Here is a 22,908-nt window from a genome sequence, read left to right on the forward strand (position 1 = left end):
AAGAATGGGTGTGGAAAAGCAAACTTGAAATGACGCGACCTGTTTCTTATTTAGAGCTGACACCTGTTAAATGTTGAATATGTTCAACAGACTGTTGACAAAATATCGCCAAGCCACAGTTGTGACTTTGAATTGTTTCTGCTGGCATTAATATTGCCTGTAAAATTGTGGCTAATTTCAAATAACCTATATTGGAGAAAAATCACAATTTTCTTCAAGGACAATTAATGACCAAGGGCAAAAAACAAAGGTGTGGAACAATTCACTGTGAATTATGTTCCCAGCTCTAGTTGTGGAGCTGTTGCATGGTGTCAATATGACAGACCAAACCCCTGAATTATGACCACTGTTCCAAAAAGGGGGTTCAATTGCTTAATGTGGGCTGTAAAACCAAGTTTGGTACAGATAATTTAAAGCTGCTGATATAGAGAAAGGTGGGGTAGATCTGGCATTACTGTCTTAGACATTGCAAAACATCAACACTGAGCTGGTCAAAAAAGGGAATTCCCATCCCACAGGAAATAGAGATTTCAAACATTTTGTTTTGTCCCAATTGGGATGAAAAGTAGAACTATCTGAATTTTTTGTGAAATGAAATATTTTGTTTCTACCGTATTGAAATGTTTCTAGCTTGTCAATATTGATGATACAAAAATTGAAACATTCAAACTATTATGAAATCAAAATGGTTTGATTTTTATATTCTATTATAAAGTTGAATGAAATGTTTTGACCTTATTGAAATAAAATGTTTTGATAATTTCCCATCAAAAATTTTGGAATTGATAGAAAGTGTTCTGATTTCATAGAATCGATGTTTTCTGTCAGAATAAACATTGCACCGAACACTTTCAACCAGCTCTAGTCAATACAAATACCTAATAGAAATTGAGCACATTCCAGCCTGGTATAAAAATTATTCTGTTAAATGGTTTCTCAGGAATTTCCAAGATCCCCAAAACACTAACATTAAATGTTGGTTTCCAGTTTTAAACAAATGTTTTCTTTCCAGTCCCCATTCATTATTCAAATCCACCTGCCAGTGCAAAGTATTTTGGGTCTTCGCCACAGCTTTCCGTTTAACTAACTCCCAGCACCCTTCCTGTGCTTTGTTCTACGTGCGCAGCTTTGAGACATCCTTAAAGAGACTTTTCTAACTTTTTCTGGTTACTTAGTTTTATTTTATTTTTTTAAAGTTAAATACATTTCTTTTGTAAATTAGCTGTTTTTGATGTGTCAGTGGAGTTGTATAACATGCTTAAAACATACAGTGCTGGCAGAGAACAGAGCATTTGGAACACTCCTCCATCCCCATCCTTCTTTATTTGTACCCAAGGTAAATCTCCGGTGTGTTGCATGTACAATTTGAATTACTGAGAGCAAAAGCCGTCTTGCTTTAAAGCTTGGTCTGTTTTGAGTCCCATCCCCCTGCCCTCCTTCCCATCTGTGTCTCATAGCTCATTGAGCCCCCATCCCACACAATTGGCACACCTCACACTGTCGCGCCAACCAATGATGCTTTCCTCCATTTAAATCCCCCCCCCCCCCCAAAAAGAAGCCTCCAGAAAGTCTCCTGGGGCATGAACATTCCAACTGGCTTCTTCCCAACTGACAGGACAATCTTTAAGTAAAATATTCTTACTGCAAGTGCAGACCAAATTCCTCACCTGCTATATAAAATTATTTCCTCTGGCCACAACGGGGCTCCTGTTAGCTTCCTGTAGGGAGAGAGTTAAAGTGGAAGGTGAAAGAAGAAACGACAATCCCACCATGATTCTAGCTTTCAGTGCTAGTATGACTGTCCTGTGATTTGATGGCTTCCTCTCTTGTGGTGGTAGTCAAGGAGGTGTTTGCTTTGTGGTAACTAATGGCTTTTCCCCACTTTTATTATAAACCCCGCCATCTATCGTTTAGGTTCCAGCCCCAAATAAATATTTCTTACATTTTGCCTTGTTAGGAAGCATGTGTAAACAAAACTGCAAGATGCAAGAAAGAACCCCTTAGGGTATGTTGTAGTCAGCAGTTGCAAAAAAAATTTGAAACCACCCAAATAGGAAAAAGTATATCTAAATAATGCTAATCTGCATAGCCTGTCAATGGTTAAGAGGGAGCCATGACAGAGCACGTTAGAGGGGCTAGATATCATGCCAATGGGTGCAGTATAATGACTATTTCAACCATATGGAAGTTTCCAGAAAAGCTACAAGGACATGGCAACCCCTGCCTAAGAGGTATCAATGATTTACCAAACAACTCACTTATTTCTGAAAATTTGCCTGCTGTAGCTTATAACACCTATGAAAATCTTTCTCTTGCAGTATTATTCTATGCATTTGCCAGCACTTCCTATATAGCTGGTGTCTGGTATAGTAAGTCTGTCACACACTAGTATGGAGAGAAACATGTAAAGAATAGGAAGTGGTGGCTGCAAAATCACAAAAATTGGCGGAGGGAGGGAGTCTAGTGAGAGCCAGCTTGAGAAAACATTCTTAGAGATGTAGTTGAGTACAAACCAAAGATCATAAAAATGACTTTGAGATGATGAATTGCTGCATCTTTACGTTGATTCCTGTAGTATGGGAACAATGGAAGTGCACTGTAGCAGAAAGATGCTGTTTGGTCCAAAGGAGCAGGTATCAGGTCAGCTCCCTTACTCTTCTACTTGGTCCTGCCTCAGTGTGGGAGGCTGGAGTAGATGACCTTTCCAAGGTCCCTTCCTGAAGGTTTCTGATTCTGTGAGGCAGACCCCTCGAGCATGCAACACTTCACATATGGGCAGGAAAGGTATTTCTCCCACTGCACCTCATGTGTTTCCCATTTACCTGGTGTAGTGCCCGTGGCCTGTTCCCGCTTGGGTTTGCGTGAGTATGCGCCCTTCATGAAGCTGGCGTATGTATCACATTTTTGGCATGCCTTTGGAGAGGGGAGAGAAGGCTTATGAAGTGTTGGAGTGTCTCATCAATGGTATTATAGGCCATTTGAAGGGGGGCAAACGATGCAGGGGACTTTTTCCTTTAACTGCTTATTTCCATGCTTTTAAGGTTTTGGGTGGTAGGGAGCGTTCTGATGCAACCATGACTGTGCCAAAACTTAGTTTGTTGAATCAAATTTAACTTTTGATTGGAGAATCAAGCTTTGGGGTTTCTAGGTGTGGTGTAGGGCTTTTTGTTTGTTTTGTTTTTTTAAATCTTGTCCATCTTAAACTCACACAAATAAAGACTTTCCTTGTTCTTGCACTTTTTCATAATGTGGTAAGTTTGAAGGGGGCCAGGGGAGAAGGTCGGTAGCATCAGCTGTTACCTCCACACAAGGAAGTGGACCTAGATGGTGTATCTGGCCCTCTTTTGTTCCTATAATTTCTTGGCTCACACTGTTGAAACTTCTCTAATTCAAACTTGCCTAGGTATAGCGATGGTTTCTGTACAAGAGCTCATCTCGCATGGGCTACAATTACAGTGAATTAAGAGCCGAGTTTCAAGGCTAAACTCTGAATTTCCTGGCTCTTGTGGGTTTAAATTGGGGATCATGTTATTTGCACATTAGGTTTTTTGTGGTTTAATTGAGCAGTCAATGTGAATTTTGTGGGGGGGGGCGGGGGTGAGAGAGAGAGAGAGAAACATTTTCTAAGTGTTCAGAGTTCGAATAGACATAAACAGGTGGGTTTCCAGCAGAGACATTTGCATTTGAAAACCTGCTCTAAATGGACTGGGATTTCCCAGGAGAAGCAGTACCAGCAGTGAAACTTAGCGATCGATCAGCATAGAATTGAGTGAGCATTTGATGTGCAAAATCTTGTGGCATAAAGACAGGGCCCAAGAATGAGCTCTTTTGTGGCTTTGTTTAATGCCTGAAAACTGTGACCAAAAGGCTTTTATCATTAAAAAAATCGTTAATCGGCCAGATCTCAGTTAATAGGCTGGCTCACTGGAAAATATTGGAAGGATCTTTCATGAAATTGTAAACACTATTTATTTCAAGTTATAGTTAAAAATAAACGTATTGAATTTTGATACTTGGAAATCTTACTTAATTTTTATTTTGCAATCGTCTTGTTGTCTCAGTAACCCTAAAAGAAAGGGATGTGAGAGCCATGCACTAAAATGTGTATCCCTCATTCCCTTCAGTTGAAGAGCTCAGGGCGTTTAATTTATTGTGTACAGTGTTAAGCTGTTTTTAAGCAGCTCTTATCTGATGCATTTTTTCCTTCTCTAGTTTTAACGTGTGAAATCTTTCCCCATACTTATTACAACACTTCTGTTCCACACCCAACCTGTCTGGCCAAGTTGCCCTTGGTACTTGGAGTTTATTTTGATTTTTTTTTTAAATCAAATCAGTAAATGCAGTTGTAAAAGATGACTTCTAAACTTTCGAATAAACAGTGGGGACATCTGGTGGAGAAACTAAGAATTGCCACAGTAAATTAGTCCAGAGCTCTTCAATCCATCATTGTCTAATGTTAGTTGATGACACAATTACAGGCAAACATCCTTTACTCAAGAGGATTAATTCATACCCACCCAAAGAGTGCCATAGAAGTCAGCAGGACTGCTCAGTGAATAAGAGCTGAGAGGTCAGCCACATAGATATTTATTTCAAAGGAAATGTTCAGAATGGTGGTCATGCAGCTGGAGGGTGCGGTAGGGAGTGGATACCACTAATGGTACAAAAAGGTATGTGTGTGTTAATAGTGGGGGGTGAGAGAACTTCAGAGCAGACAACACCCCTCTTCTGAACGGGATCACGCTCTGATCCCATAGGCAGTATCCCAGATGGAACACTACTTTACATTAACCATTCACGTTTTCCTTTCTGCAGGATTAGTGTTCTGTGTGATTTTTAATTAGAAAGGGAAACACTTCCTCTCACCTCTGGTACAACTATGTCATTAGAACATTCCATTATGAGGACAGCAGGCTCCCCACTTTTTGAGAGACAGCTGGCTTTATAAAACATTCCTCAAGAAAGGGAAGGCTGTGTGATAGACTGTGATTTCAGAGGCGTGCACACAGTGCCCATATCCACTGACTAGATTGGAAACCCCATATTTGCGTTAAAGGACAGAACTTGGTCTCTGGAATGTTAATTAGTACCTACTGTCAAAGTACCGAGAACAACAAGCATGGGATGAGGACGAGAACCAAACATAGGGTCCTCAGTTTACAAAAGGTACAGAATTACCTCTGGTGGCATTCACAGGGGAACCTGCTTCTATTGAAGTGAAAAATGTCTGAGTTGTGTCATTGCATTTCAGGGTACTTCACTCTGGTTTTCGCAAGCGTGTCACCTTTACCGTGAAGTTTTCTCCTATATAAACAGGTTCCATTGTGCCACTCCCCTGGAATACCTTGCCTAACAGCCACCAGATACAGTGCATGGAGCTAATCTTCTCTCTTCCTCCTCTTTTTGTCTGAGCAAGAGAGGAGAGAAATTGTCACACACTCATAGCAGGGAAGGGTAAGGAGGAATTTCTGGATCCTAATCTGTTTCAGTTATCCCAGCATACAGTGACGGTTATAGCCATCTAGAGGCTTTTCCACCATTGTGGAGTGAGGTCAGAGGGCACTCTGCTATTCAAATTGCAGCACCAGAGTAGTTAAAACATATAGTTGCGGGAGAAGATGATTTTAGCTTTCCTGCCAGACTTGTAACAGCCTAGCTATGACCTTCTGCAGATGATAAACTTCATCTGCCATTTTGCATCTTTTCTTCATTATGGCCATGATTTGCCATTCAGTAATCATACAATATAGCTAGATGTCTTCGTGTATTATATTCTCATTAGTATGTCCTTCCAAGAGAAATTAAATGGGTTATATAATAATAGATGGAAGCAAGACACATGCTCTTAGCCTGTCTTCCTGTGGTGGTGGTGGTCAGTCCAGAGCACTGTGCTTGCAGCAGGTCTGTGATCAGAAACAGATCAATTTTAAGTGTAAATTCAAATGCCAGCTAGATACCCTTCCTTCTCTAAGGATGAGTTGGATGGGTGGATACTGGCCGCAGTTTTATTACTAAATATCTTTGTTTTTTTCCCCCCCTCCTCAGAAAATACCTTCTGTAGTGGCGACCATGTATCATGGCACAGTCCTTTGGACAACAGTGAATCCAGAATCCAGCATATGTTGCTGACTGAAGATCCTCAAATGCAACCAGTACAGACCCCTTTTGGGGTTGTTAATTTCCTACAGGTATGTGACGATGCGGTTCTGGCGAGACCCAACTGAGAGTGCCAATTCAGGACAAATTGCTAAAACAGGGCAGTTACAGCCCAAGGCTGGGGTTTCTCCACCTCCTAAGGCAAACCAAACCAGCCAGACAAAGAGGACTTTGGTTTCACCCCACTGGCTAACCACAAGTCATACAAACAATTCCCTTAGACACTCCAGTTTCCCAGTATCACAACCAGTGACACTCGTTATGGGGACAAATGGTTATGAAAACCAATATCCCAATATACACAAAAAAGGTTCTCTCGATCCCAAAGGACCAAGCCCCAGACCCAGGTCAATATACAACTCAGATCTTTCCCACAAATCACGCTGTTGCCAATCCTTTAGAATCTAAAATCTAAAGGTTTATTCATAAAAGGAAAAAGACAGAGATGAGAGTTAGAATTGGTTAAATGGAATCAATTACATAAGTAATGGCAAAGTTCTTGGTTCAGGCTTGCAGCAGCGATAGAATAAACTGCAGGTTCAAATCAAGTCTCTGGAATACATCCCCAGCTGGGATGGGTCATCAGTCCTTTGTTCAGAGCTTCAGTTTGTAGCAAAGTCCCTCCAGAGGTAAGAAGCAGGATTGAAGACAAGATGGAGATGAGGCATCAGCCTTATATAGTCTTTTCCAGGTGTAAGAACACCTCCTCGTCCTTACTGTGGAAAATTACAGCAAAATGGAGTCTGGAGTCACATGGGCCATACCCTGCATACTGTGCTGAGTCTCAAGGCATATTTGCCTTCTCTCAATGGGTCCATTGTATAGCTGATGGTCCTTAATGGGCAATCAAGCAGGCTAGGCAGAGCTAACACCAGCTTGTCTGGGATGTCACCCAGAAGCATAGCATAAGTTTGAAATACAGACAGTATAGGGCCAATATTCATAACTTCAACTACAAAATTGATACACGCATATAGACAGCATAATCATAACCAGTAAACCATAACCTTGTCTAAGACACCCCATTTGACCCCCTTTATACAAGATTTGGGTGCCACTACAGGACCTTGGTTGCAACAATGATCTATATGGTCCCAGATTATATCAATAACATCACACTGAAGATCCTCAAATGCAACCAGTACAGACCCCTTTTGGGGTTGTTAATTTCCTACAGGTATAGAAAAGTAATGGCTGTTCTGGTCATCGTTTTCTGGGAACTAATACTTACCGTACAGAGCTGACATCACATTCTTCCCTGATGATAAATAACACCATTCTCCAGCATCTTCTGCTTAATGATTATTTGTCTGATTTCCACCTTTCTTCCTGCAGCTTTGATGATCGAGGGGTTTTGTCACTGAGGAGTCACAGCAGGTTTTTAGATGGGGATTTACCTGGGTTTTCACTCTTCTTTTGCTTATAACCAGGAGCTATCATCCCCTGCACTCTAGTTCTCAGATCAGGAGTGGAGCTGTCCCCTTTCTGGGGCTGATAGAAAAGTAATTTGACCCACTGAAATGCAGCCAGGTGTTGAACGAACTATAATATGTATTTGGTCCAATAAAACTTGGAAAATCAATGGGAAAATAAAACACAGTGAGCAAAAATACTTCCACAAAGTATGCTTTGCTTACACTGGTGACCTAAATTATATCTAAAATATTATGGGAGCGTCAGTAGGTGGCAGCGTAGTTAAGGTTGCATTGAGATTTGCACTTAAAGCAGGTTTCAGAGTAGCAGCCGTGTTAGTCTGTATCCGCAAAAAGAACAGGAGTACTTGTGGCACCTTAGAGACTAACAAATTTATTAGAGCATAAGCTTTCGTGGGCTACAGCCCACTTCTTCGGATGCATATAGAGTGAAACATATTGAGGAGATATATATATACACACATACAGAGAGCATGAACAGGTGGGAATTGTCTTACCAACTCTCCTCAATATGTTTCACTCTATATGCATCCGAAGAAGTGGGCTGTAGCCCACAAAAGCTTATGCTCTAATAAATTTGTTAGTCTCTAAGGTGCCACAAGTACTCCTGTTCTTTTTGCACTTAAAGCAGGAGACACTTATTGGTTGAATTTTAATTGCATACTTAATGGTTGAATTTTAGTCTGCAAACTTGATGCAAAACACTCTTCGGAGGCCAGTGAAATTTTCCATCTAACAAGCTAATGTTTAAGAAAAGTATTGATGTGCAAAAGAAACATTTTTTTTAAAAAAAGACTCCTTGAAACATAGCCCTGAATCTCATTTCTTTGGGTTCTAGCTAATCGACAGTCTTCCCCCTTCACCAAACGTCTCTCTCTCACTCACATCTTAGATCACTTATTAAATGTTTTAAATTGAAACACTTATTCCCCTTATTCAGGAGATCCTAATTGAGCTATGCCAGTAAAACTAGCTGCTGCTCAGATCCACCAGCTGCTTTGATTTTCCCCATGCTACAAGGAGCAGCTTCTCCTGCAGGAAGAGCTCTCTTCCTTCCTGTCCTTATCCCCTACTACTAACGGGGAGGGGGTCCGGGATGAGACCAAGAGAAGCCTAATGTTGAAGCCCATGTAATCAGAGACCCACACCTTGCAACTCTGCTGCAAAGGCACTGGCTCTCTCTGAAGTTCATCAGCAGGGAGTCCCCATGTGATGGGCCTGAGGAAGTCTGTCAGATTAAGACTTGACTTTTGGGCTTTACTGTATAAGAGGAAGACTGGCTGGGGAAGGGATAGTTAATGGGGGGGATCAATAAGAAGGTCATGGGTGAGATGGGGGCAGGGGAGCAAGGCTAAGCAATAGAGCTCCTAGCTAACTCCCTGCTCTTCACTGCTCTGCAGCCCCTATCCCTTCTGTCGTACACAGCCCACCTCCCCACGTTCATGGATCCTAGCCCTCCAACCCTATTCCCAATGAGAACATTTATTTTTTCCCCTTCATTTGTATGATGGTTTATTGTTGTGGTTTTATTTTGATCCATAAGAAAAAATTATCATGAAAATGAAGAGATTAATGAGATACTTTTCTATTTTAAAGCTTGATTGTCGTAGGGCATGTAGGAGGGGCATGTTGAAACAGAGGGGCGGGGACCATGAGGACTCATGTGGGCAACAGCTTAAAGGGCTGCATAGTAGTTCTTCTGCACAAGCCCAGGCTTGTTTTATAGCTCCAACTAGCTTAAAGGACCAGCCTCGCACTCCCTATCTTACCAGCCAACACTCGCTCCATTTGCACCTGTTGCATTGTGTTTAGTCCATTTGTTCTTGCTCTAGATCGTTGGGGTTTGCACTGAGGAGCTGCATGCAGCACAACAGTGGAACGGACAGGGGATCTTGGAGTTGCTTCGGACTGTGCCCGTGTAAGTACAGCACCCCCACCTGACTTCTGAAGCAAGTGCTCATAAATGCTTATCACTCCAAGCAGCCTGGCAGAAATGGTGCCCAATAGGAGGCAACGTTGTCACTTGTTTTTTATTTGTAACATGTAGATTGTTTATTTAAACATGCTTTGTGGGAGGTGGGCGCTCAGTGCAACTCTTTCCTTACCTGCAGAGACTGAGATGGCTATTAACACATGTGAGAATCCACTTGTTCAGAATAGAGTACAGTAACTCCTCACTTAACGTTGTAGTTATGTTCCTGAAAAATGCGACTTTAAGTGAAACAATGTTAAGCGAATCCAATTTCCCATAAGAATGAATGTAAATGGGGGGGTTAGGTTCCAGGGAAATTTAATTTTTTTTTTTTTTTTTTTTTTTTTTGCCATACAGTACAGTACTCTAGTTGGGAGGTGCCCCCGCCTTACCCCACACAGGCACAGTCCACTGGCACTGGAGACAGTGAGGCAGGCAAGGAGACTGAAGGTGCTGTAGGCTAGGAGAAGCATGTTGCACAGCAGCAGCAGCAGCTTCACCTACTCTGCAAGCACCGGGGCGGGGGACTCAACCCTCGGCCCGCCCACGCCACCCCTTCCCCCAAGCTCCCACCCTTAACCCGCCTCTTCTTCCCCTCCTCCTCCTCCACCTTTACTCCGCACGCCGTGTCCTCGCTCCTCCTCCCTCCCTCCCCTGCCTCCTGAACACCGCAAGCCGGCTGATTGCCAGGGGCAGGAGGCAGGGGAGGGAGAGGGGAGGTGCCTCAAGTCCTCACTCCTCCCCCCTGCCTCCTGCCCGCGACAATCAGCTGGTTTGCGGCGTTTGGGAGGCAGGGGAGGGAGTGGGAGCCTGTGCGCCAAGTCCTCGCTTCTTCCCCCTCCCTCCCAAACGCCGCAAGCCAGCTGATTGCCGCGGGGAGAGGAGGGAGAAGGCGCAGGTCTGCGGGCGGGGGGGGGGCATAGGGGAGCTGTCAACTGTGGACAAAGCAGGCAGCCAAACGACGTTATAGCAAAGCACTGCACAACTTTAAATGGAGCATGTTCTGTAATTGAGCAGGGGCGTCAGATCGAAATAACGTTAAGCGAGAGGACGCTGAGTGGGGAGTTACTGTAGAATGAGAGATTCGACTTTTAATTTCCTTCCTCTTATGTCTGTGGCATTTTCTCATTAGTTCTTCCTAAAAGAACCAGATGCTAAGCCAGAATAATTTACTGAGGTGACCTTTCAATACAGCTCAAAATAAGAGGGAAGGAGCCTAGTTTGCTAGAGTACTAGCAAAGTTTGGACCGCATCTCTATAAATGAACTATTTGAGTCCGATCAGGTGGGCTAATTCACACGAGGAATGGTACTTATTTTCCTAGTAAGACTGGTTTTGTGTAATTTCCCTCTTGCAAAAAACAAAGTCAGTATTGGGCAAAGAAAGATGTGGTTTTAAAGATATAAGAATTAGCAGCAGATCACTGTTACAGTATTTGCTTGCTAGGATACACGTCACCAGACGTTTTAGTCAAACACGTTTCTCGTATCTTTAAAGGTGAGGAAGGTGTTGCGGTATAGTAATAGATCAAAAGGTTTTATATTAAATGTTTTTGCATGCACATGCCAGGGCTCCATTAAAGTTCTCAGGCTTTTCTAGCCCCAGCCAAGTGCTTTATTTTCAAAAGTCCAGCTTAGATATCTGGGACAGTCCAGAATTAGGCTGATATCTCTGTTTCACTCTGAACCCTTCCTCTCAGCACAGGTGCAGACAGTCCCTGAGGATGCCCCAGGGAGGAAAACTTTAGCATGGATGCAAGCCTTTTTCCTATGACCCCAAGACATTGAAACAGTGTCTGACTCCTGACTGCTCAAAGGCTGTGTGGAGCTGTTTCATTCTCCTTGTTAAATACTCAAAAAGACAAAACAAAGAGTGCAATTCTTTGACCAGCTCTACTAGATTGGGCATTTCTTTCAAATATATCTCCAAGGATAGGGCAAAAACCAAGAAATACCCGTGTTTTGAAGCCAAAAGCTGCCTTGATTTTAGGTAATCAGAAATTGCATCTGTAGTATCACAGTTTTCAGGGATTGCAGTGAATAGCATCTTTGTAGTTAACAATTGCCAATCCCAAAGTGATATGATAAACCAGTGATCACCAGTACATATCAGAAAATATGAAATACTAATTTTTACCATTTTAACATCTAGTGTATAAGGAAAGTGTAAGGTGAACATTTAAGGCAAGAAGAGATGTTTGGTTGCAATAACATATTCGATGAGCAATTCTAGTAAATCAGTTCAAAAATACAGCTCTAAACTGACGTAGTCCATCTATGCTGCTTGTGACCCAAAGTGAAAATTCAGGATGCCTCTTTTTGCAATAAACTGTCTCCCATCACCTCTGCTAGGAGAGGTGTTGAGCCTTTCAACCCTCATTGCTAACAAAAGCTAAGGCTGCTCGGAACCATTTATGTGCACCATGGATACTAACCAGGCAAAATGTAGGAACGTTAGCCACGGTAGGAAGCTAGTTATGATACTGAATGTGACTCTGCTGATCTAGGATGGATTGACAAAGGTATTTAGTCACCTAAGGCTGCAAATAGGCACCTAAATATTTTTGTCAATTTGGGCCCTGATCTTGTTAAATTTAGCCTATGTGTAAACACTGAAATTTTACTTGGTTACAACTCAGTGCCTAGCAAGGCTAAAACTTAATTCAGTCTTGCAATGTAAATGGGATCAAACCATATTAACTGTCTTCCTGAGCTGGGCAGCAGCTCTGAACTTTGGAACACTTCAGCAGGATTCAAGAATAGGAGAGAGTCTCCAATGCAAGGCTGAGCAGTGTTGAGCACAGCCATGCAGTAACATGCAGTGTAATAAACTTTCATGATGTAATCGTGGATTTAAAGGGTGACTGGGCACACTGGATCTTACAAGCAGTCCGTCCATTACCTGTTTCGTCCAGGCACCTGTTCTGATTAAGCACCATAATGGTGGGAGCTCCTGGTCGTGGTGAGTAACTTTGGTTCACTGCCTTTCTTTCTTTGTAGTGCTGGAGGCCTGTGGCTGATAACAGATATGCGAAGAGGAGAGACCATATTTGAGATTGATCCGCATCTGCAAGTATGTCTTTAGTTAGTAAATATAGTCCGCCCTTTTGTTGGTAGCCCCTCCCATTTTCTATGAAGTTGAACTACTCGTTCAAGTGGATCTTCCCACAGCACTTCTTAGTTAGGGATAATTCCTGTGTCCTCATTAACATTCTCTCTCAGGAAAAGTAGTTCTCATGATCAACTGTTGCCAGGCACAAAATTGAATATATCTGTTTAGTGTTGCTGTGCAGTGTTGAACTGCTGCATTCCACCCTAGAGATGGCTGCATTTCAGCCATGAATGAATTGATTCCTTTAAGTGTGGCTGTAAAATGCTCTAGGACAGTGTTTCTCAACCTTTTTGATACCAGGGACCGGCTTGCTACCTTCCTAAACTGTATCAGGGAGATCTCAGGGACCAGCGCTGGTCCACAGGCTGGTTGTTGAGAAACACTGCTCTAGGATCCTTCAAGATAAAAGGTGCTACAGTTGTTGATGAAGGGCCAAATCCTGAAGTCCTTACTCAGTTTGTCCAAGTACTGTCTTGGTAAAAAATTCTCCCACCTTACAGGATTCTAAATTAAGTTGCCAGCTCAGGAAAGGGTGTCGTTGTAGACAGCTCATTGAAGTCCTCTACTCAATGTACAGCTTTTTTGGGAGGGAGGGAGAAGCAAACAAGATGTTAGAGTACCTAAGGAAAAGAGTGGAAAATATTACAATGCCTTGATGCGAATCAATGGTGTGGACGTGTCTGGAATAGTGTGGACAGTACTGTCATCCCATCTCAGAAAGGGTAGTGCAGAACTAGAAAAGGGTTCAAAGAAAGGTAATAAGAGTGATCCAGGGCGTGGAGAAACTCGTAAGTGAAGAAATTGAAAAATTTGGGATTTTTATCTTAGTAAGGGGATGAATAAGAGGGGATATAAGCATATGATCCACATGGTATAGAGAACATGGATCGGGAACTTCTTATCTCTCTGTTTTGTAACACAAGGACAAGGGGACAGTCAATTACGTTTCAGTGTAAGACATTCAAAACCAATAAAAGAAATTCTCACACATGTGATTGGTTGTGGAACTCATTGCTGCAGGAAGTCATTGAGGCCAAGAATTTAGAAAGATTCAAAACAAAATTGGATATGGATTTCAAGCGTTCTTAAAACTACAATACCCACCTGGGGAAGTGAGGAAACAGATTGACAGAGTCAGACGGGTACCCAGAAATCGCCTTCTACGGGACAGGCCCAACGAGGACAATAACAGAACACCACTGGCCATCATGTACAGCCCCCAACTAAAACCTCTCCAGCGCATCATCAATGATCTATAATCTATCCTGAAAAACAATCCCTCACTCTCACAGACCTCGGGAGGCAGGCCAGTCCTCGCTTACAGACAGCCCCCCAACCTGAAGCAAATACTCACCAGCAACTACACACCACACCACAGAAACACCAACCCAGGAACCAATCCCTGTAACAAACCCTGTTGCCTTCTCTGTCCCCATATCTACTCTAGCGACACCATCATAGGACCCAACCACACCAGCCACACCATCAGGGGCTCATTCACCTGCACATCTACTAATGTGATGTATGCCATCATGTGCCAGCAATGCCCCTCTGCCATGTACATTGGCCAAACCGGACAGTCTCTACCTAAAAAGATAAATGGACACAAATCAGACATTAGGAATGGTAACATACAAAAGCCAGTAGGAGAACACTTTAATCTCCCTGGACATTCAATGGCTACTTTTAAATCTGTTATTCTTCAACAAAAAAAATTTCAAAAACAGACTTCACAGAGAAACTGCAGAGTTACAATTCATTTACAATTCATTTGCAAACTTAACACCATTAATTTGGGCTTGAATTAGGGACTGGGAGTGGCTGACTCACTACAAAAGCAATTTTCCCTCTCTTGGTATTGACACCTCCTCATCAATTATTGGGAGTGGACCACATCCACCCTGATCGAATTGGCCTTCAACACTGTTTCTCCACTTGTAAGGTAACTCCCGTCTCCATGTGCCAATATATATTTATGCCTGTATCTGCAATTTTCACTCCATGCATCTGAAGAAGTGGGTTTTTTACCCACGAAAGCTTATGACCAAATAAATCTGTTGGTCTTTTAAGGTGCCACCGGACTTCTCATTGTTTTTGTGGATAACAGACTAACACGGCTACCCCTCTGATACATGGATTTCAAAACTATCAAGGAAGTTGTTATAAAACAAAATTTGGAAGGATATTAAACCTCAGGCTTCAGGGTTTAAGCCAATCCAACTACTAGAGATCAGGAAAAGACCCTGATGCACCTTCCTCTGGAGCATCTGGTACTGGCCATTGTCAGACACATGATACTGGACTAGCTGCGCCATAGATACGATTCAGTATAACAATTCTGTGCTTCTCTGACATCAGTAAGAATTTTGCCTTAGTAAAGAATTCAAGATTTGGCCCAATATAACCGGTTTTACGTTGGCTATTCCATTTGTCTTATGGTCCATACATCTGTGTCTAATTGTTCTACGTAACTATTCAATATCTTTAATGTGAAAGCTTGTATATTAAAACCAAATTATATTCATTTTTTCCCCAGGGGCATGTACATTTAAAACCCTAATCAAAATCTGGCAGAAACATAGTTCCACAAATCCAACAAACTCGTGTGGTTTTTTGTGTGCTCAGATTTGACAGTGGTAGGCACTAATACAAAACCTTGAAAGATACATAATCTCCTACCATGGAAATGCATGGCTGAAACATAGATGTTTAACAGTGAAAGCAACACTACACAGAAGCTTAGGGCAGATTGTAAAGAATCCTTTTTCATTAGAATCTATAGAGAATAGAGGCAGGATGAAATGAACCAAACAGGAATTGGGCCAAGACAAAGATTAACACCCCTACTCATACGGGAAATGCCATGGGATGTTGAATGAGCCCAAGTGAACTTCAGTTTTGCATTTTATATATTCCACAGCACTACCAGCAGCTCATCACGGTTAACCCCAAGCTGGAGTGTTGGTTCAGTATTAACTTGGTAGGGTGAGGGGTAGAATGCCACTTTACTGAGTCACAAACTCAACTTCTTCCAGCACCCTTTTATCCTGGCCTCCCATGAAGTGCTGATCAGGGCTGACAAGATCTGAAAAGGTCACAGCCTGAGGTATGGGAGTATAGTTCTACCTCCGTATTGGTTTTGTTCTTCCACTCCAGCTAGCAAGATTTGATTACTACTTTTAAAAGCTTGTCTGTAATATTTAGTTTCTACCTCTCTGTGCTTTCCATGCCGAGACAGTGCTAGACTATTCTTTGCACAATAGTGCCCCCTAGTGCCCACATGTTTGTTCATAGAGGTTCTAAGTAAAAGAGTGTGTTTGGGGGTGGGAACCAAACTTCCTGACATGCAAGTCAGCCATGATAAGCTGAGGTGTAGAAGTACTATTTTTTTTCCATCAGGCTCTGACTGTGCTTTCCCTGATCTATTTGGGTCATTGATCTATTTGGGTATAAACAGTCTACGTCGTCGACATCTCCTGCCCCTGTCCTATCCAGGTGCATACATTCATCTGCTTCTGTATGTTTCCTGCTGTGCTGCAGAACAGAGGCTTGGCAGAGGGCTGCACAGGCATAAGCGGCTGCTGCTGTGTTGAGTACCGTGTCAGGCCCATGTTTAAGGTGTGGCAAGTTAAAGAAGTATGGGCTGGATGAATGGACTATAAGGTGGATAGAAAGCTGGCTAGATCGTCGGGCTCAACGGGTAGTGATCAATGGCTCCATGTCTAGTTGGCAGCCGGTATCAAGCGGGGTGCCCCAAGGGTCGGTCCTGGGGTTGGTTTTGTTCAATATCTTCATTAATGATCTGGAGGATGGCATGGACTGCACCCTCAGCAAGTTTGCAGATGACACTAAACTGGGAGGAGTGGTAGGATATGCTGGAGAGTAGGAATAGGATACAGAGAACCTAGACAAATTAGAGGATTGGGCCAAAAGAAATCTGATGAGGTTCAACAAGGACAAGTGCAGAGTCCTGCACTTAGGAAGGAAAAATCCCATGCACTGCTACAGACTAGGGACCGAATGGCTAGGCAGCAGTTCTGCAGAAAAGGACCTTGGGGTTAGAGTGGACGAGAAGCTGGATATGAGTCAACAGTGTGCCCTTGTTGCCAAGAAGGCTAGCGGCATTTTGGGCTGTATAAGTAGGGGCATTGCTAGCAGATGGAGGGACGTGATCATTCCCCTCTATTCAACATTTGGTGAGGCCTCATCTGGAGTACTGTGTCCAGTTTTGGGCCCCACACTACAAGAAGGATGTGGAAAAATTAGAGTGTGTCCAGCGGAGGGCAACAAAAATGATTAGGGGGCTGGAGCACATGACTTATGAGGAAAGGCTGAGGGAACTGGGATTGTTTAGTCTCCAGAAGAGAAGAATGAGGGAGGATTTGAAAGCTGCTTTCAACTACTTGAAAGGGGGTTTCAAAGAAGATGGATCTAGACTGTTCTCAGTGGTACCAGATGACAGAACAAGGAGTAATGGTCTCAAGATGCAGTGGGGGAGGTTTAGATTGGATATTAGGAAACACTATTTCACTAGGAGGGTGGTGAAGCACTGGAATGGGTTACCTAGGGAAGTGGTGGAATCTCCTTCCTTAGAGGCTTTTAAGGTCAGGCTTGACAAAACCCTGGCTGGGATGATTTAGTTGGAGACTCGTCCTGCTTTGAGCAGGGGGTTGGACTAGATGACCTCCTGAGGTCCCTTCCAACCCTGATATTCTATGACACACACAGCAGGTGGTGGGCCTCAGTGAGCTACATACTCGGAATGGGGGTGTGGAGGCTGAAGTTGCATTGGGTGGTGACAGTGATTGGAAATGTTTCTCGGGAGAAAACCTCCCCACTTTCCTGAGAGCTGGTAATGCCCAGCTGCCCAGTAACTAATGAGGGGTCTAGCTTGTGTTTAGATTGCATTGTCTTGTGTGGGAGGGGAGGTTTGTCTTTAGCACAGTGGTTCCCAACCTCTTCCAGACAACTATGTGTTAGCCAGGCTTGGGACCAAATGCAGCCCTGGCATAAGCAGACATGCTTCCTGTTTGAAGTCAATGAGAATTGTGCCCAGTTAAGCCAGGGCTGAACTTGGTCCTAAGAGGATAGCTATATACTCAGCAGTGTTGGTTGCCTCCGGCTGAGTTGTGTGGATCTTGGACTGCTCTGAATCCATCTCACAATCACAAGAACAGTCCACACTGCTTTGTAGGTTACAGCATATGCAGTTGAGTGTGGGTGACAGAGGTACATCAGGGATTAGCAGAGATGCTTCTTGTTATGGGACTAATCTTGCAAAATGCTAAGTGCTTCCAAGTCTCCCACGGAAGTCAATGGGAGTTGAGTACGCCAAGCACCTAGCAGGATTAGATTAGATTAGGATTAGAGCAGAGCTCTAAAATAGAGATAAGGAGTCGTCATTGCTGATACTGGAGTGTGTATGTACCACTTGAAGAACCATTTTTTCACTGAATGCCTGAAGTTGCTGCTTCACAGTTTGCTAGGCTTCTCGCTCCTATTGAGATGTCCTTGAGGTATGCATTGAAGCAGAGGCGTTGGTAGCACCACTGAAGGATGCTAGCAAGGGAAGGGTGAACCTGACTTTACACAGTGCTGAGAAATTTGCACTGGTTTAGTGGAACTCTTAGAGATGGCGTCAGTTTTGCCTATAAATAGAATGACCTTCCCCCTACTGAGCTGACTCGTAGCCCTGATCCTTATGTCACCAGTCCAGAGCATGCAGGGACCTCGCAACATAAGCAGGAATTTGGTAATTGCAGACATTAAACTCGAGGTACCTCTGAAGGTGAGGATGGTGTACGTAAGTAATGCAATGTAAAACTGGATAGAAACGCTGGTGGTTGATGTTTACTTTAGCTTGGAGTCAACCTTTTCATAGAATCATAGAATATCAGGGTTGGAAGAGACCTCAGGAGGTCATCTAGTCCAACCCCCTGCTCAAAGCAGGACCAACACCAACTAAATCATCCCAGCCAGGGCTTTGTCAAGCCGGGCCTTAAAAACCCCTTTAAGGATAGAGATTCCACCACCTCCCTAGGTAACCCATTCCAGTGCTTCACCACCCTCCTAGTGAAAAAGTTTTTCTTAATATCCAACCTAAACCTCCCCCACTGCAACTTGAGACCTTTACTCCTTGTTCTGTCATCTGCCATCACTGAGAACAGCCTAGCTCCATCCTCTTTGGAACCCCCCTTCAGGTAGTTGAAGGCTGCTATCAAATCCCACCTCACTCTTCTCTTCTGCAGACTAAATAACCTCTCAGTTCCCTCAGCCTCTCCTTGTAAGTCACGTGCCCCAGCCCCCCTAATCATTTTTGTTGCCCTCCCCTGGACTCTCTCCAATTTGTCCACATCCCTTCTGTAGTGGGGGGACCAAAACTGGATGCAATACTCCAGGTGTGGCCTCACCAGTGCCGAATAGAGGGGAATAATCAATTCCCTCAATCTGCTGGCAGTGCTCCTACTAATATAGCCCAATATGCCGTTGGCCTTCTTGGCAACAAGGGCACACTGCTGACTCATATCCAGCTTCTCGTCCACTGTAATCCCCAGGTCCTTTTCTGCAGAACTGCTGCTTAGCCAGTCAGTCCCCAGCCTGTAGCGATGCATGGGATTCTTCCTTCCTAAGTGCAGGACTCTGCACTTGTCCTTGTTGAACCTCATCAGATTTCTTTTGGCCCAATCCTCCAATTTGTCTAGGTCACTTTGGACCCTGTCACTACCTTCCAGCATATCTACCTCTCCCCACATCTTAGTGTCATCTGCGAACTTGCTGAGGGTGCAATCCATCCCATCATCCAGATCATTAATAAAGTTGTTGAACAAGACAGGCTCCATTAATAAAGATGTTGAACAAACCACCCCTTTTAAACCACTGCAACGGCAAAGAGGCTTGCACTGACAATCTGGAAACTCTGAGGATACAAATACCGCATGTAAGTTTCCATTAAAATGTGATGACTGAAAAACAAAGTTCAGAGCATCTAACATCCAAACATGCTTGAGTCAGTACACTGAAGCAAAAACTCCTCTATTTAAAACGTGGGTGGAGCAGACAAAACTGTCACTTTTACTGTGTACAAATTGAAACCAGGAAGAAAGCTCCACATTTGCATTCAAATGCGTACAATGAATAGAAGCGGAGTTCATCTCTGTATTTCAACCTTAAAGTGAAAGCAACGAGGAGTCCTTGTGGCACCTTAGAGACTAACACATTTATTTGGGCATAAGCTTTCGTGGGCTAAAGCCCACTTCATCAGATGCCTGGAGTGAAAAATACAGTAAGCTGTGTGTGTGTGTGTGTGTGTGTGTGTATACACACACACACACACAGCACACAAAAAGATGGGAGTTGCCTTACCAAGTGAGAGGTCAGTGCTAACGAGGCCAATTCAATAAATTTGTTAGTCTCTAAGGTGCCACAAGGACTCCTCGTTGTTTTTGCTGATACAGACTAACACGGCTACCACTCTGAAACCTCAAAGTGGTTTAGCTTAACAGCATCCCCTAGTGGTGAAAGCTGGAAATCTAGACTAAAAATAGTTCCTTCACTAGGTAGGCCTACACTTAAATTTTTGGCTGCGGCTCAAAGTTTGAAGATTGCTAGCAACAAATGTGTGTGTCCTGGAAAACTTGTGGTGTCTAAGAACAAACAGTAGTGTTAGTCAGCACTTATTATCTGATGTCCAAAAAGTCAGGTGTGGACATACCCATTGTGTAAACCTCACCAGAGTAGTCTCTTGTGTGCTGGGAAATTCTGACCCCAGAGGTGCAGGGCATTCATGTGTTTGTAATTAAAGGGAGAGTTATGCAAAACCTCAGAGAACATTGCACAAAAAGTGATTGCTCATTGCTACATTCATTGAGTTTATCTGTGGTTTGTAACATTGATACAAGGTTAAGAATTGAATGAAGAGCGGAAGTAATCTGGTCATTTTGCAGAGATAGTATATCCATGCTGCTTGTGCTTTGGGTCTTTTAGAAGCGTGTCAGAGATCGTAGCTTTAGTCACCCAGGAGCTGATTTGGAAAGGAGCTGTTTTGCACTCAGCTGGTAACAGGTGGACTGCAAGACTGTGCTTCTGACAGCTGCTTAGATCCAAACCACACCCAAAAAAGTCATGGCTCTTGGGATCTTTTCAAGCAGGAGAGAGTCGATAAAGGAATTGAGACAGATGGCTCGAACCTGAGTGGAGTGAGCGCCAAATGTGCCTGGGATGATCTGAGCCGGCCCCCAGAGGATGACGAAGATAGTAGAAGCATTTGCATTGGAACGCAGCCACGACGGCTGTCTGGGAAAGGTAAGAGGGACTTGACTGAGTCAGTCCCCTTCTCCCCCTCTCCCCCCAAGACATTCCCTATGTACTTGAAGCATTTGGTTTGCATAGCCTTAGGACTATTCTATAGAGCTTGAAAGTTCACATTAAAGTTGTGCCCAATCTTGGGGTTCATTGCAAACCCCAACCCTGCTCAACTTCACCCTCTTCAGGGAAGGAGGGAATTTATTCTTTCAGGTGACTGTCTGAGTTTAGCTTTGTTTTGGGGTTAATTCCAATCTGAAAGTCCAGAGTAAAACTCAGGAAGCAAGCCCATGTCACATGAAACCAAAAAGGCTCATCAGACACCTGTGCACAATAGTTGTTTCCCCCACCTGGCTCTAATTCTAATATAATATTTCCAAGTATTGGCTGTCAACTTGGACTGACATTGCTTGTCGCAACAATAACTCAAATGGTACCTGTAAATAAGGGGCTCTGGAGAACGGGCTGAGAACATTGGAGACCTTATAGTGAGGTGGCATTTTGGGTTACACATGGGGTAGATGTGGTGCACACATGAGTGTGTGTAATTTAAGTCCTGTTTAAATGAGATCTTTCAAATCCATATAGATTTATTACAATAAAATGTGTGGAAGTCTGATTTATAGGAGTTGACATTAAAAGCAAGTAATGATGGTTTCTGTAGACATAGTTAATATTTTTCTTGTCTTCCATTTTTTTTAACTGAAAAATGCAGTCTTGGGGGTATGTAAGTCACAGTACATAAGACACCAATTCCCCCCTCCTCCCTGGTCCCCCAAATGAAAAATCTGGGGGATCTATACAAAGTCATATTTATGTTATGCCCTTCAGATGATTCTGAAATGTTTTATATAGAATATTTCACTCCAACCTTTCACAAAAGTAGGGGGAGCTTCTTAGGAAAGCTTGCATGCAAATTTCCCTGTAATATATTTGTCTATCAGACATTATTGAAAAAATGTAAAGGTTAAGGACTGCATTTAATGTGTATATGAAGCTAAATGTGAAAATTAAGTTTCAGGATGAACTTTTGCCCTGTGTAAAATTCAGTTCAGTTCCTTTCTTTCTTGGAGCCCACTCACATGAGTGTGTTTAAATTAACTGACAGGCTTGCAAAGCCAAATGTAGAAGTTATGGGAGTCGTCTTTAATTAATCTGATAAAGGGATAAACTTCCATTGTGTCACCTGGTTGGGAAAATTCTCAGCATCAAAGAGATAGATGTGTCTTGAATTCAGGCGGTTCTGGGAGAACTTTTTCCCTATGAAAAGGGGTGGATGAGATACCTAATTGCTTAACATTCCCCCTCTGGATGACTTCTTACCAAAGGCTCCATCCTTCCTTGCTGGAAGGTTGGATATACATTGGGGGCACCAAAATGGAAGAACGGAAATGGACTGCAGAGAAATGACTTCATAAGCCTGAGGGGTCATGGAGAGCACCTCTTTCTGCACCCAGGCAAAGGGGGTGAGCTCAGTTGAATACCTGTTATAGAAACAGACACCAAAAGAAGCTGACTCCCTCAGGTTCTCATTAGCAGATGTTTTGGGGGGGGGGTGCGTACTAAACCATGTTCAAACAAACTCTCTTTGCAGATACAGAGCAAATCAGGGAGACTTTGCGGAGAGGGCTTGAGATTAACAGCAAACCTGTTCTACCTCCAATAAACGCACAAAGACAGAATGGGTTGAACTATGATCGAGCACCGTAAGTAGGATCCCATGCTCTTCAGATTTGGGGAAAGGGGAGAGTAGAAGAGTTGAGAGTGAAAACAAGATTATGGCTTGGTGGGACCATTGCATGGGGAGTAGGGGAAAGGGTAACAGTGGGTACTTGCCGCCTAGAAACGCAGAGGGAGATGAATTTTTCAGGGTGGTTTAATGGCATAGTAAATAAAGAGAGATCTTGTACTGTGCGATAGTGTTCCAAAAGAAGC

General features: G+C 43.2%; 1 protein-coding gene across 1 annotated transcript in view; it reads left to right on the top strand.

Annotated features, from left to right (window-relative positions):
- Positions 1-22,908, top strand: part of SUFU (SUFU negative regulator of hedgehog signaling) — a 110,407-nt gene that overhangs the window by 55,254 nt on the left and 32,245 nt on the right. Inside the window, exons 4-8 of the mRNA XM_065408109.1 lie at positions 6,046-6,188; positions 9,422-9,507; positions 12,561-12,633; positions 20,820-20,973; positions 22,568-22,679. Coding sequence (XP_065264181.1) covers positions 6,046-6,188; positions 9,422-9,507; positions 12,561-12,633; positions 20,820-20,973; positions 22,568-22,679 — 568 coding nt within the window. The remainder of the gene's footprint in view (positions 1-6,045; positions 6,189-9,421; positions 9,508-12,560; positions 12,634-20,819; positions 20,974-22,567; positions 22,680-22,908) is intronic.

Source organism: Emys orbicularis, chromosome 7, assembly GCF_028017835.1.
Source record: "Emys orbicularis isolate rEmyOrb1 chromosome 7, rEmyOrb1.hap1, whole genome shotgun sequence".
Lineage (NCBI taxonomy): Eukaryota > Metazoa > Chordata > Testudines > Emydidae > Emys > Emys orbicularis.